Consider the following 13,948-nt stretch of genomic DNA (forward strand, 5'->3'; position numbering starts at 1 on the left):
GTGTGTGTATGCGTGTGTGTTTTAAAATCTTGTGTTCATATTGACATTTCTTCTTCAGATCTAGGAATATAGGGTTTTTCCCAAACTTCTTCTATATTTCACCTTCTCTCTTCCACACCATTACTCCTCATTAACAAGAGCATAGGAGATAAGAGATAACTTCTCATGACTAATCGTTTGCTTTCTTCTGCCTTTAAACACAATAGTATTAGAACGCTAATAGTAATACTACCACCATAATTAAAATTACGTAAAACAGATAAAATATTTTTGTACATCTTATTCCCTTTTTCTTCTTGTTTACAGTGTTGTACTGTATCTTCATTGCCAGAGCCATGTAGCTGCTTCATACGATAATCTCCCTCATTTAAACATTATATATTCTTAGTTCTACAAACAAGTATATATCTAATGCTCACTGTCAGTTTCATGCTGATATTTTCTGAGTTATTTTGGTTGTTAAAGATCTTTCTCTAACAGATTCTCTGACAGAGTCTCATGAGAACAATATTTTCTGTGTTCTTGCACATTGATCAAATTTTGTCTGTGCCTTCTATTCTTCAAAGTCAGTTTTGCTGGCTGTAAAATTCTTCACTCACATTTTCTTTCCTTGAGTATCTTAAATTATAGTACTTCATTTTCTTCAGGCATAAACCTTTGCTATTGAAAAGTCTGATGATCATTTGATTTTCTTTCCTGTATGAGCCATTTGTTCTATTTGTCTAAATACACAAGGATTTCTTCCCCTGTTTTTATTTAGAATCCAGGTTTTTTGCCTGACAATTTGCATTAGTCTTCTTAGGTACATGATATATCCTTTCAGAATGTAATTTATATGTATATGAAAGTGTTCATGAATTATGATTTTTAGCATTTGTTTTCTGTTTTGCTTTTCTTCTTCAGGGACATCTGGTAGCCAAATACTGATTTTTTTTTTTGTCTATCTTCAGTATTTGTCACTTTTCCTTAAATCTTTTAAAATATTTTTCTAAGAATTTCTTTTGGATTTTAATTTTTTCCTTCTTTTCTCTTTCCATTTCTCTTAAGGCATTTGCTATTGTATTTATTCATTCTTGTTTAGTCTTCTTTTTTTAAAAGAAAGATTTTTCTTTAATTTACAATTCTTAAGTTTCATGACCTCATTGTATATATTTTTTTCTTTTGGTAATTTATGTCTTATTTAATATCTTTTATAATTTTTTAGTGTATTTGAATTTATTTGAGATAGTAGTTTACAGTTTTAATCTGTGTTACAAGTATATGTTTCTGGCATGGTTTCACTGTGTATAAGGAATATTACATTCCTTATTCTTATTTTTCTTATAATAACTTTATATGAGTTTTGACCTTGATAATTTTAAGTTGTTCATTTTTATGTGAAATCACTTTCCTTGAAGGTTTAGAAAGAGGCCTGATTGACTTAGCTATTCTAGCTTTACAGAGCTCTCACTTCTATTATTTTTGTCTGATTTAAAAAATATGGTTGCTTGGCTGGTGACATAACCTGGCTCTCTGCTCACCTCTCCCACTTCTTCTGGGCCTTTTTCTTTTACCTCTGTTGTCCCTGTCAAGTTAAATTTGATTATACTTCCAATAGTTTCTCCTTCATGTGGGACTCTGTCCTGGAAGAGAGGCTTGGAAGATCAATTTTAAGTGCTCACTGCACTCTTCCCTTCAGACCTTCTGGCCATGGGCTCTTCCACTTGCTACCTTATAATTATAGGCATATTATTTCATATTTCTCAGTCCCATTTTCTTCATTTGAAAAAAAAACTTATATAAGAAACATCCCTATCTCATGGTGTTGTTTGGGGGATTAAATGATGTAATATCTTGGGGTGCCTGGGTGGCTCAGTTGGTTAAGCATCCAACTTCAGCTCGGGTCATGATCTTGCATTTGGTGAGTTCGAGCCCCACGTCAGTCTCGGAGCTGTCAGCATAGCAGCCTGGAGCCTGCCTCAGATTTTGTGACTCCCTTCCTCTCTGCCCTTCCACCGCTCAGGCTCTGTCTATCTCTCTCTTTCCCTCAAAAAAATACATAAACATTAAAAAAATTTTAAATGATGTAGTATGTAAAGATCTTACTTGAGTATCTGCCACATTGTATGTATCCAGAATATATGAGCTCACCCATAACCAACATTATTCCTGAGCTGTAGTTTAACACATGCTGCCAAATAAGTAACTAATTAATATTAACTTTGCATAGACTTTATGTATTTTATATGGTGAAATACCAAGCCCAATTCAGAGGTAAACCAAACTAAGTTAGATTGCACACATACATACCTTACAGTAGTTCGTGCAAAAAGGAATGGAAATTTGTAATTTGTTCAAAGTTCTCCTTCTTCTGACCAATAATAGATATGCATGTGTCACCCTACTAAAAGATTTGCCTGAATACTCCTCAATAGGTACATTTGTTTGTAAAACATCCACATTGTTTACCATCTTCACTTGCATTTATTTGGGTGTTTTCTCTCTGTACACATCCTGAAAATCATGAACAAAGCAACACTGAGGTAATTATTCAGGTACAGTTTCTCTTTCTTTCTTTCTTTTTTTTTTTTTCATGCAGCTGCCCTGCTTCCCATTTTAACAATGTGGAAATGATATGTGATTATGCATTGTTACATATTCGGATATGTTTATTTTTACTTACCTTAAAGAATAATTCTAAGTACTTCTTTCTGGAGCACAGCAACTATCTCATCATAGTACTTGGGCAGAAACATTTTTGAGATTATGAGAGGTTTCATGTTTCCACTCTATCAAAGTCAAATAATGTATGTAGAAAGGACAGGTTACTGCAAAATGGTAAGATTTTAAGGGTAGCTTCAAGGCCCAACCCTTATCTAAAACTCTCCCCATTGCTGGTTGATGCCTACATTTCTCTGTTTTTAATGAGCCTTGAACTAAGTTCTGAGTCCTTGAGCTATATCATGATTCAAAACTTCCTGAAGGGAGACATTTGGGCCAATGAAGGAGGAAAAAAGACTTTCTTTAGGAGAGGGCCTATAATATATTAAGCTAAAGGCCACATATGTAACTTTCAAATTAACATTTAATATAGTTAATTCAGAACAGTGTATCAATCATCTCTGTTTTCTTTTGATACGATAAGCACTGGGAAAATTAAAAACAGTTGAAACATTATTTCCATGGATAATGAGAACTGGGCAGAGTTTAGAAAAATTTTTTATTCTCAGGCAGTAATTTAATCCATATTGCTAAGTGAGTAATAGACTCATAAATACCATTCTTCTATTCCTTAATTGTGTGTGTTTTGTTTTTGTTTTTACTGCAGCTTCGGAAAGCAGTGATGGATCACATATCTGATTCTTTCTTGGAAACCAATGTCCCTTTGCTAGTTCTCATTGAGGCTGCGAAGAGTGGGAACGAAAAGGAAGTGAAGGAATATGCCCAAGTTTTCCGTGAGCATGCCAACAAGCTGGTGGAGGTAAGTCAGGAGAGGCCTGAAGAGTAGAACTTATTGATGGGTTTAGGCTCTACACACGCCCTTTCGAATTTCAGTAGACAGCCCTTCTACGGTTTTCTGGTTTTCCTGGAGAAATAAAGTCCTGGATGCTGCCTTTTTTTTTTTTTTAACCTTCTCATGATTCCATCTGCTAACCAGAAGCAGGTTATCAGTATTCTTTCCTTTCTCTATATCACAATTCTAAATATGTTCTGGAACGCATCTGCTAATTTTCCTGAACAATAGGTAGAAGCTGAGGCAGGAGAGGTAGAAGGGATGCTCCAAAGTGCTGAATGCTAGCTTTGATTTGAGAGAATAGAATTAAAATTGCCGAATGGAGGTTTAAATGCTTCCCTTTGTTTCCTCCTTATCCCTCTCTCCACTCCATGCCCCTCAGCCTAGATTAGCTGGCCACATTATATGCTAGTGAAAAAAGCATCTCACTTTCCCCAAAGAGATATTGGGATTCCTGATGAAAGATCTTGGGACAGTTGGAGGAGTGTAATTTCAGAGTCATAAGTATATTCTATGTGTTAGAGAAATCTGTGGAGGTTGTTTTATAAATGCAGAATTGTGCTATGTAATATTGGAAAAATATTATTCAAGGCCAACAAAATGAAAGTAAACTGATAACCAGGCTGCTTGTATCTAGGAGCTGAAAACCAATAGCTTGGCAAAGGTTGGATTTAGTGATGTGGACTGACTAGAAACTTGGAGATGTTAAATAGAAAGTGTGTGTGCTTGAAGAAAAGAGTCTAAGAGGGGTGAAGATCCTGGCAAAGTTAGGGAATAGTTATCAGGGCCGGGCTGTAAGCACTTGAAAACAACAACAACAAAACTCTGGTATATCCCCACTTTAATTCACCATGACAACAGCCATCAAGTTGAGTGTGCAAAACCCTGGGCCAGAGTATTGGAACACTTGAACCCTTGAACTTCCCTCCATAATCCCAGTGTCTTGAGGCAACACCAGCCTGGAACTAAAATTAGACCTACTTATGATATCAAGGCAGTCTCTCTAGCTCTGTCTCCACCTGCAAGTCAAGAGCTCCATCACCCCTCACATTCCACCTACATGTTGCAGGAGTTCACTTAGCCATTGAGGAAGCCAGAGTCTTCTCAAGGTTGACCTTCCTTGTTTTGAGAAAGAGAAGGTAAAAAAAGAGCAGGGGTAGAGTGGGAAGGGGAGGAGGAAGAAGAAAAGAAATAATGCCGAATGAATGCTACAAAAGTTTTAAATATTCATATGTAATAAAATAGTAGTATTAACATAGAGATAGACCATCACATTAATGTAACTTCATTGTTTACAAGATAATTGCAAAACTTATAGAAAGCATTAATTAATGATGTGTTGTAGACATTGTGGACAGAAAGAAGGGATATGAGTTCAAAGTTGTGTGATAAACATATCCTATTTCCATTCTTGTCTGTGTCATTCCGTAATCCTGTATGTAGCCTCATTTGAGATAACACTTGAGCTTCAAACTTGATGCCCTGTGTAAATGTGAGCCCAAGTAGCCCTCATGTCTACTCATTCTCCCTTCTCCTATGATAGACCCTGGACCCAGTCACCATTTCCCCTCATCCCATCTGTAGGATTCACTGTAGACGTGACCAGCCACTGTGAGTGATCCCTGACCCTCAACTTGTGGCAGAAGCAGAAGGTCAGTCAGAACTCCATGGTTCAGAAAATCATTGTTTTGCTTCCCTCAGTTATTCCCTTTATTGCCCCTGAGTGGTCACTGCAGGCAGCAGCACTGTGGAATGTCTCCATGCCCAAATAATATAGGAACTAGGGTGGGACTGGCCTGATTGGAGAGGAACTAGAATAAAAAAACATTTCTGTAGGTTATGTCCTGCAAACAAGTGCTATATTGCTGATGTATACATGTAAAAAAAAAAAAAAAAGCTGGATCACTGGGCTGAAAGTCACTAGTTTTCTAATTTTGAAAGTACTTATTGTGCATCTGGGTTGCTTAGTCAGTTAAGTGTCTGACTTCAGCTCAGGTCATGATCTCATCATGGTTTATGGTTTTGAGCCCTGCATTGGGCTCTGCACCGACAACCCAGAGCCTGCTTCATATTCTCTGTCTCCTCTCTCTGCCCCTTACCTGATCATGTTTTGTTTTGTTGTTTTTTTCCCTCTCTGTCTCTCTAGAATGAATAAATAAATACACATGAAAAGAAAAGAAAAAAAAAAGTACTTGAATAGAAATGGGCATCTTTTTAGACCTTAGTTTTTGTGTCTGTAATATGAGAAATTTGGTTAATATGTTGATTTTATACCCATTGACTTTGATAACCCACCTACTAATTCCAGAAGTTTAACTGTTTCCTTTTGGATTTTCTTTATATCAATCATGCTGTCTGTAAATTATGACAGTTATATTTCTTCTTTTCCAATCCTTATACCTTGTTTTTTTTCCTCTCATTGTTGTACTAGTGGGGACCTTCAATATGATATTGTGGTGATAGACTTTTTTTGTTTCTTCTAGATCTCCATGAGAAAATTTTAATGTGTTATTACTAATTGTATTGTTTCTTCTAGATTTCTTGTAGATAATGTTATCAGATTAATTTAGTTCCCTTTTATTGCCCATTCACTAAGAATATAGAATTGTATCAAGCAAGTTTTCTGCACATTTTGAGACAATTAAATGTTTTTTTTTTTTTTTGTCTCCGTTAATATCCTTCAGAAGTGTTGGTATCTAAATTATGCTTTTCCTCAAAAAAAGAGTAAAAAAAAAAAAGCAGAAAACCTGCCATTACTTAGTTTTTTAAATGTTTGGAGGAATTCACCGATACAGCAACCTGAGCCTGGGTATTTATTTGAGGAAAGGTTTACACATTGCAGATTCAATTATTTTTAATAAACGTAAGACCATTAAAATTTTCTATTTCTTTTTGTGTCAGCTTTCATAAATTGTATTCTAGGAATTTGTTATTTTTATTTAATCTTCAAGTTATTTGGCATAAAATTATATATAATATTCTCCTTTTAAAACTAATCTGTGTCAGGATGCCTGGGTGGCTCAGTGGGTTAAGCATCCAATTTCACCTCAGGTCATGATCTCATCATTTATGAGTTAAAGCCCTGTGTCAGGCTCTGTGCTGACAGCTCAGAGCTTGGAGCCTGCTTTGGATTCTGTGTCTCCATCTCTCTCTGACCCTCCCCTGCTCATGCTCTGTCTGTCTGTCTGTCTCTCTCTCTCTCAAATATATATATAAACATTAAAAGTAAAAATGAATCTGTATCTGCATTATTATTTAAGTTATTTTACTCTTTATAGTGGTAATTGGTGCCTTCTCTCTTTTTTTCTCAGTTCTGCAAGAGGTTTATAAATTTAATATTATTTTTTATAACATAGCTTTAAGGTTTGTAGATTTTCTTTGTTTTCTATTTTATTTATGCTGTTATTTTTATAGTTTTTATGCTTTCTTCTGGTATGACTTACTGTTTTTCTAACTTTCCAAAATCAACAATCACATTATTGATTTTTAGCCTTTTTTATTTTAGTAATATATGCATTTAAGACTTAATTTTTCCCTAAGCTATGCTTTTATCTAATTATTTTCTACTGACCTAATTTTTAGCTCACTCATCCTGCTTCCATTTGTGTCCAGTATTCTTGAAACTGATTTATTAAGTTCAATTGTTTTAAAATTTATAGCCAATTCTTGTTTTGTTTAATTGATTCTGGTTTTCTAGTAAAATTCATTACTAGATCTCTTTTAAAAAAATGTTAATCATAGTTATTTTTAAAGTCCAAATCAAAGAACTCCAACATTTAGGTCAATTTCTTTTGTGTTTTATAGTTGCCCCACAGAGGGCAACTCTTCCCCACCCACACAGAAAAAGTGGCTTGCATTTAGAGACTGATGATGCAGCATACCAACAGAGGGGGTGAGCGGGTTCATTAGACATAAAAAAGGACTTTTGAGGAAGAGCAGAGCAGGCACACAAGCTAGTCCTGAGTAGCTTCAGCAAAAACAAGAAAAAGTGGTTTTGGGTTTTATTTTGTTAGAGGGGTGGACTGGGGTCGAGACCTCCATGTGTGACCTGGGCTTTGAATGGTTCAAACTTCCCTGTTGGCATCGAAAAAAAGGTGGGTTTTCGTACGAGGTTGCCCAGTTGTGGGGCAAGATGGAAAGGGGGGAGTGGAGCTTAAGAGCTGTCAGCAGTCAAACATTCAAAATGGAGTAAGATCCTGAATTATGATTCACCCTAATGTTTGATGACTGGAATGTGCAATGTTTCATTTAATTGAATTTGAATTTGTTTAAGCTGTTCTGGAGCTCTATGAGGCTTCCAAAATGGAGGCAGACTTTTTTTTATAGCATCTGTTTTTATTATTTGATTTTTATCTTGATTATGGGCTTTTAAAAAACATGTTAGGTAATTTTTTATTGAATGGCAAACATTTGTATGAAAAAATATAAAGGATCTGTGTTTTAGTGTTTTGGGCTGCTAGAAGAAAATACCATAGACTGGGTGGTTTACATACAACAGAAATTTATTTCTCACAGCTCTGGAGGCTGAAAGGTCCCAAGGGCAAGGCAGGAGAACGGATGCATTCTGGTGAAGGCCCTCTTCCTGGGTCATAGCAGGTGCCTTCTCGCTGTGTCCTTACATAGTGGAAGATGTAAGGGATCTCTCAGGAGTCTTTTGTAAGAACATTAATCCCATTCATGAGGGCACCATCCTCCTGACCTTAGAGCCTCTCAAGCCTCCACTTCCAATATGATCATATTGGGCATTAGGATTTCAACACATGAATTTTGGCAGATAACCAACATTCCGACTCTGTAGTTAGGCTACTGCTTTCTCTTTCCAGAAAGTATTCACTGTACCCTAAAGGGCAGCAGATGTTGTGATGAGCACCGGGTATTGTATGGAAGTGTTGAGTAACTAAATTTTACACCTGAAACTAATATTACACTGTATGTTAACTGGAATTAAATAAAAGCTAAAAGCTAAAAACTAAAAAAAAAAAAAAAAAAAAAAAAAGCAGCAGAGAGATAGACCATTTCAATCCAAAGACTGACTTGATCTGAGCCTAGTTTAGCCTTTTTTAGGTGTAAGCTACCTTTCTTTTACCCCCGTACTATGGAATGGGGCTGCCAGCCGAGGACCAGATGTGTTACTAAGTATCTCAACTTATTTCTGAAGCAATTTCTCCAGTTTTTGTTTTCCTGTCATGATATGGTTGAAAACACGGTTCTGCTTTTTGAATGCTTTTAATGTGTAATGTAACGGAGAAATATCTTAACAGGATAAAAACAAACAGACAAACAAACAAAAAACCTGTGACCAGGTGCCAGTCTTTGAACCTCCCTTCTCTCTGAAACCTTTGCTTTCTTGGATGTCCTGGATTCCAGTGTTCGCCTCTCCAGATCTATGAGATTGTTGGAAACTTTAAATAATTATCTTCTTCTCAGCAACAACCTTTTATGTGGTGTCTTGGTTTCTTTTTCAACACAGAATTAGCAAATGTTTGGGAAGAAAAGTGAAATGCACAAAGTTAGGGACCCTCAATGAGCATGTCTTCTTGAGCAAGTGTGGTTTGTGACTCCCTTGGCAGTTGTCTCATGCTTTCAAGGAAATTATTTTTATGCTGTATTTCTAGTTGTTCTCAGCAGGAGGGTGAGTCTCTCTTTTTTTTTTTAAGGTTTCTTTATTTTTGAGCACGCGCGCTTGCGCGCGAGAGAGCGCAAATGTACTTGCAGGGGAGGGGCAAAGGGGCAGAGAATCCAAAGCTGGCTCTGTGCTGATAGCAGTGATCCTGATGTGGGGCTCAAAGCCAGGAATTGTGAGATCACGACTTGAGCCAAAGCCAGAAGCTTAACTGACTGAGCATCGCAGGAACCCCAGAGAGCGGGTCTCTTATTGGCTACTCCTTTATGGCTGGAGTTAGAAATCTCCGAGAGAGCTGGTTTAGGTAGGTTTGCAGGGGCTTTTCTTTGCTTCATTAATATTTTTAGTCAGATATCTCTTTTTTCAGTGGAAATATTGAGCTTCCATACCTGAAAGAAATACATTAATTGATAACAACAGTTCTGATTGGATTGAAATAACCATCCCAGTGCTTCGTCCATTTCCTGTAGTTCCTTCGCTTAGCGCGCCCTTCTGCCAAACACCACCTCACAATCCTTCCAGGGCACATTTGATCCCTATTTAAGAACTTCTGATGGAGCTCTGAGTTGCCATTAATATAAATTGCATAAGCATTATATTTCAGATAATTTTGAATGAAGAATGATTACATAAAATAATCATTGAATCAATGGTGATAATTTTAGCTCTTCAACATTTTTTTAGTTATTGAATTTCATTATAGTATATCCACTTTTCCATCAATTTGTATGATTTTTTTCTCATATTTCTGTGTCACATTCTCCCAGTTTGGTATTTGCTGTTCACAGAGATCAGCGTGATGAAGTCAATGGAAGGTGTCACGACCTATAACACTATGTTGTGGTCCTTAGAACATCTGTAACAAGGGCAGTTTTAGTGCAAATAAAATATTAGCAAAATATGAATCAGAAAAAAATAATTTGGCCTTTCATAATTACCTTAACAAGTGAAATTTTATGGTTTTCTTCCCCACAGTGTAACATTTAATGAAGACAAGGTGAATTTACACCAGGGTTTGTTGATTAAGAGAATTTAACAGGTCAGCTATGATGCTTTGGGATCTATAATATCAGCCATTATAGGACATATCACCAGTAGAAATGAATTATTTTCAATGTAGCCGTTTTGCCTCATCTCCAGAATCCAGCTAACTCATCCCCTCTGAAGGTTGGCTGAGGGCTTCAAGGTAAAGGTGACTCTGAGGGTGTGCTGAGCTGATCAGAGGACCCCTGTTGTACCTCCTTTCCAAGGCTTGTCGAGAAATGGAATGCAAAGTATGCCAACTTAGTACCAAAGTGATGCAGTCTGGGTAAGGGCAGAGTGGATGTAAAATGTGGGCAAAATAAGCATTGTTACAAAGAAAATACAAGCTAATCTGGAAAATGAGATGCAGAATCAATACAGCTGTTTTCAGAGCCTCCAGACTGGTTTTATCCCTTCCATTGCTTTCTGACTCAGAGTTGAGGCGCTTCTCCTCTTTCTCCCCCTACATCTCTACCATGAGCAACAAAAGGGTTTGTATGTAAACTTAAATGTGCCATTGTCTGTCAGACTGCAGTGTCCTCCCAACAGTCATCTCTCATATGCCTGGTCCTCCTTGAGACCCTTCTGCACATAGCAGAACTTCTAAAAATGCAAGTTGATCATGCAGTGTTCCTGCCTGAGGCCATTCAGAGACTTCCTATTGTTCTTAGGTGAAAAACCAACATAATAAAGACCTATGCAGGGCTTGCATGATCTGGCCCCTTCTTCAGTCTCTAACTAGCCTTCTTGCCCTCTCCCACTTCCCACAAGGTATCAACCTCACACAGACCGTCTTCCACTTGTGGGATGTGCCGTGCTCCCTCCACACCAGGCTTGTGCTTAGGTTGTCTCTTTCCCAGCAGACTCCCCATTCTACTTTTTCCTCTTATTTCTAATCATTGTTCAGCTTTCAGCTCAAACATCATGTCCCTGAGTGGGATCAATTCCCTGTGTTTTTTATTCTTAGGGAACACTATTTACTTTTGATTTGCACACATCCAGCTCTACTATTGTATGCTATTTCTCCTGCCAGATAAGCAGTTCCTTTAGAAAGGGGCCATGTCTAATTGATTCCTAACTAAATCGCAGCATGTGGCTGAGTAGTTAGCGTATAGCAGGTATTCAATAAATAGATGTTGCCTAAAGAGTGAATAAAATAATGAATGCAGCCAGGGATACTGCCAACTTTTTGGCTCCTGGGATAATATATTTTAATAGCATGGCTGCAGGGGCTGAAGGTCCCTAAACAGGTGCCTCTTGGGGTCACTAAAGAGGCATTGTGCTTATTTAATTTCCTAATTACTGCAAAGAAGGAACCTCAAATCTAAGAAGGACTAATGCGGAGAACTCCCATTTCTACTGAGTAGAAAGACATCACTGTTTACAGGCTTAAGAGAAGCTGAACAGACTCTGTCATGATGCTCCTGAGGTAATGCCCCTAACTCTGCTGTCATGTCTCCCCAGCCCACTGCCTCAGGAGCATGTGGTTGTCCTGATCCTTGGTTACCAAGGATGTGGGAGAGGGATGTGGTTCTGACACAGTGAAGCACACAACTGATGCCAGAACAGTGATGAGTTGGACAACGGAATCTCAGTTCTCCACTTTGTCCTTCTGGTTTACTCCTGAAGGCAGTACCCTATGCAAGGAGCAACTTGCAAGTGGAAGGTTGGAAATGAGGGGCAAGTCCTAATATTCAGAATAACTAATGTGATCATCAGCAAAGCACAGTCTGCCTCTGTTTCAGCCTTGAGTAAATTGCTTTTCTCAATCTTTCCACTTCATTCAGAAAAATTCATTCAACAACAAATGTGCTGAGTGGCTACCATGTGGTGACAGGTGCTGGCAAGATAACCGTGAACAAACCAGATAAACTTCCTGCTCTCACGGGGCATACTTTTGGGGAAGATAGAGAAAAAGTGAGATAAATGTATAAATAAGGTAGAAACTGAGTACTGAAGAGCAAAATAAAGCAGAGCAGAGTGGTAGAGAATGATGATGGAGACAGGCATATGTGAGCAGAAAAGGCTTGTCTCCTCAGATGACTATTAAGCAGGGACCTGAAGGAAGTGGAAGAATATTGTGGGAACAGAAAAGGCAAAGCCCCCCAAGGCAGCAGTGTGCTTGTTGTGTTTGCCTAAGAACAAAGCGACCCGTGTGCCTGCAGGTCAGAGGGAGTGGAAATTATTTCAGAAATGAGATTGAGGGCTGGGTGTAAACACTGTGTATTTTGCTCAGATATTTAAAACTCTTGAAGGCTTTGAACAAGGCATGCCATGATCTGACTTCCATGCCGAAAATTACTCTGCTGCTATATGGAAAATATATAGTAGAGTGATAGAAGTAGACGGGAGAATAGATAAAAGAATGTTCCAGTAGTCCAGCAAGGGGTTGTCGCTATGACTAGAGGAGAGGCAGTGAAGGTGTGGGCAGAAGTGCTTAGATTTGGGTTATATTTCCAAGGTTGAACCAATGCATTGTGTGTTAGGAGATGAGGCAGACAGGAGTCTGGGATGAGGTTTTGACATGCTGCAGTAGTGAAATCACTTGGAACTCTTAAAAAACATAGCTTACACGCTCAGACTGGCTTGATTAGCTCTGGCTGCAGCTTTGTGATAGGCGCAATCCCGAAAACCCTATGCAAATATCTTGGGTTTAAATAAATACAATAGAACTTTGTATATTACAGGATCTTGATTCAAACTGTGAACTGAAAAACTCAAGAAAAGCTGCATCAAAAACTACATTGGTGGAAACAGGTCTCCATGCTTTTTTTTTTAATATTTATTTATTTTTTGGGGAGAGTGTAAGCAGGAGAGGGGGACAGAGGATCTGAAGCGGGCTCTGCACTGACAGGCTGACAGCAGCAAGTCCAATGTGGGGCTCAAACTAACGAACTGCAAGATCATGACCTGAGCCAAATTTATTTATTTGTTTATTATTTGAGAAAGAGAATGTATGAACTGGAAGAGGGGTAGAGGGAGAGGGAGAGAGAATCTTAAGTAGGCTCCATACTCATTGCAGAGCCCCACTCAGGCCTGGATCCCACAACTCTGGGATCATGACATGAGCCAAAATCAAGAGTCAGATGCTGAATTGACTGAGCCACCCAGACACCCCCATGTTTTTTTTTAAAGTACACACCAGACATTCTCATCTTTTTCTCAATGCTGCCCTCCTCAATCCAATTAAAATATCAGAACTAGAATTGAATTAGTAGAATGTCTCAAATATTGGAGCCATAACAAGTCTGTAAATCATTATATTTTATAAAGACCTATTTTGTTCACCTTAAGCACATATTACATGTACAATATTTATTTCCTGTCTTTGAAGAAGTGTATACTCCAATACCACCCCTCCCCAAATTCCGATTCCTAAGCTACCATATTATATAATTTTTCCTATAACATACAATAAAGCATTCCAAAAAGTTTAAGCATTCACCTTAAGCCCTTAATGATTGTTTAAACATAGAGCTAGGGTTCTTTGTAAGCTTTCATCACCTTATTTAATGCATTTGACAATCAAATGAAGTAGCCATTATATTTTTACTCCATTTTACATGTGAGAAAACTGAAGTTTCAAGAAGTTTAATAACTTTCCCAGTGTCATACAGATAGAGACAGAATTCATGCACCAACCCAGGTATTTCAGACTCCAGAGACCATGGTTTTCACCACTGTGCAACACTGCCTAGGGGTAACACATATTACTGCAAATGAATTCCTATACACACTAGTGGAGTAAGTCATTCAAGTTGCTGTTTTTTTTTTTAAGTTAATTTACTTAAATATTCAGAAAAAGAGAG

The 13,948-nt window shown here is 37.7% G+C and overlaps 1 protein-coding gene across 6 annotated transcripts in view; it reads left to right on the plus strand.

The window, feature by feature from the left end:
* Positions 1 to 13,948, plus strand: part of CTNNA2 (catenin alpha 2) — a 1,116,872-nt gene that overhangs the window by 874,334 nt on the left and 228,590 nt on the right. For all 6 annotated transcript variants that reach the window (XM_023251808.2, XM_023251809.2, XM_023251810.2 and 3 more), the window contains one exon: positions 3,308 to 3,460. In XM_023251808.2, the coding sequence (XP_023107576.1) occupies positions 3,308 to 3,460 (153 nt within the window). The remainder of the gene's footprint in view (positions 1 to 3,307; positions 3,461 to 13,948) is intronic.

This window comes from Felis catus, chromosome A3, assembly GCF_018350175.1.
Source record: "Felis catus isolate Fca126 chromosome A3, F.catus_Fca126_mat1.0, whole genome shotgun sequence".
Taxonomy (NCBI): domain Eukaryota; kingdom Metazoa; phylum Chordata; class Mammalia; order Carnivora; family Felidae; genus Felis; species Felis catus.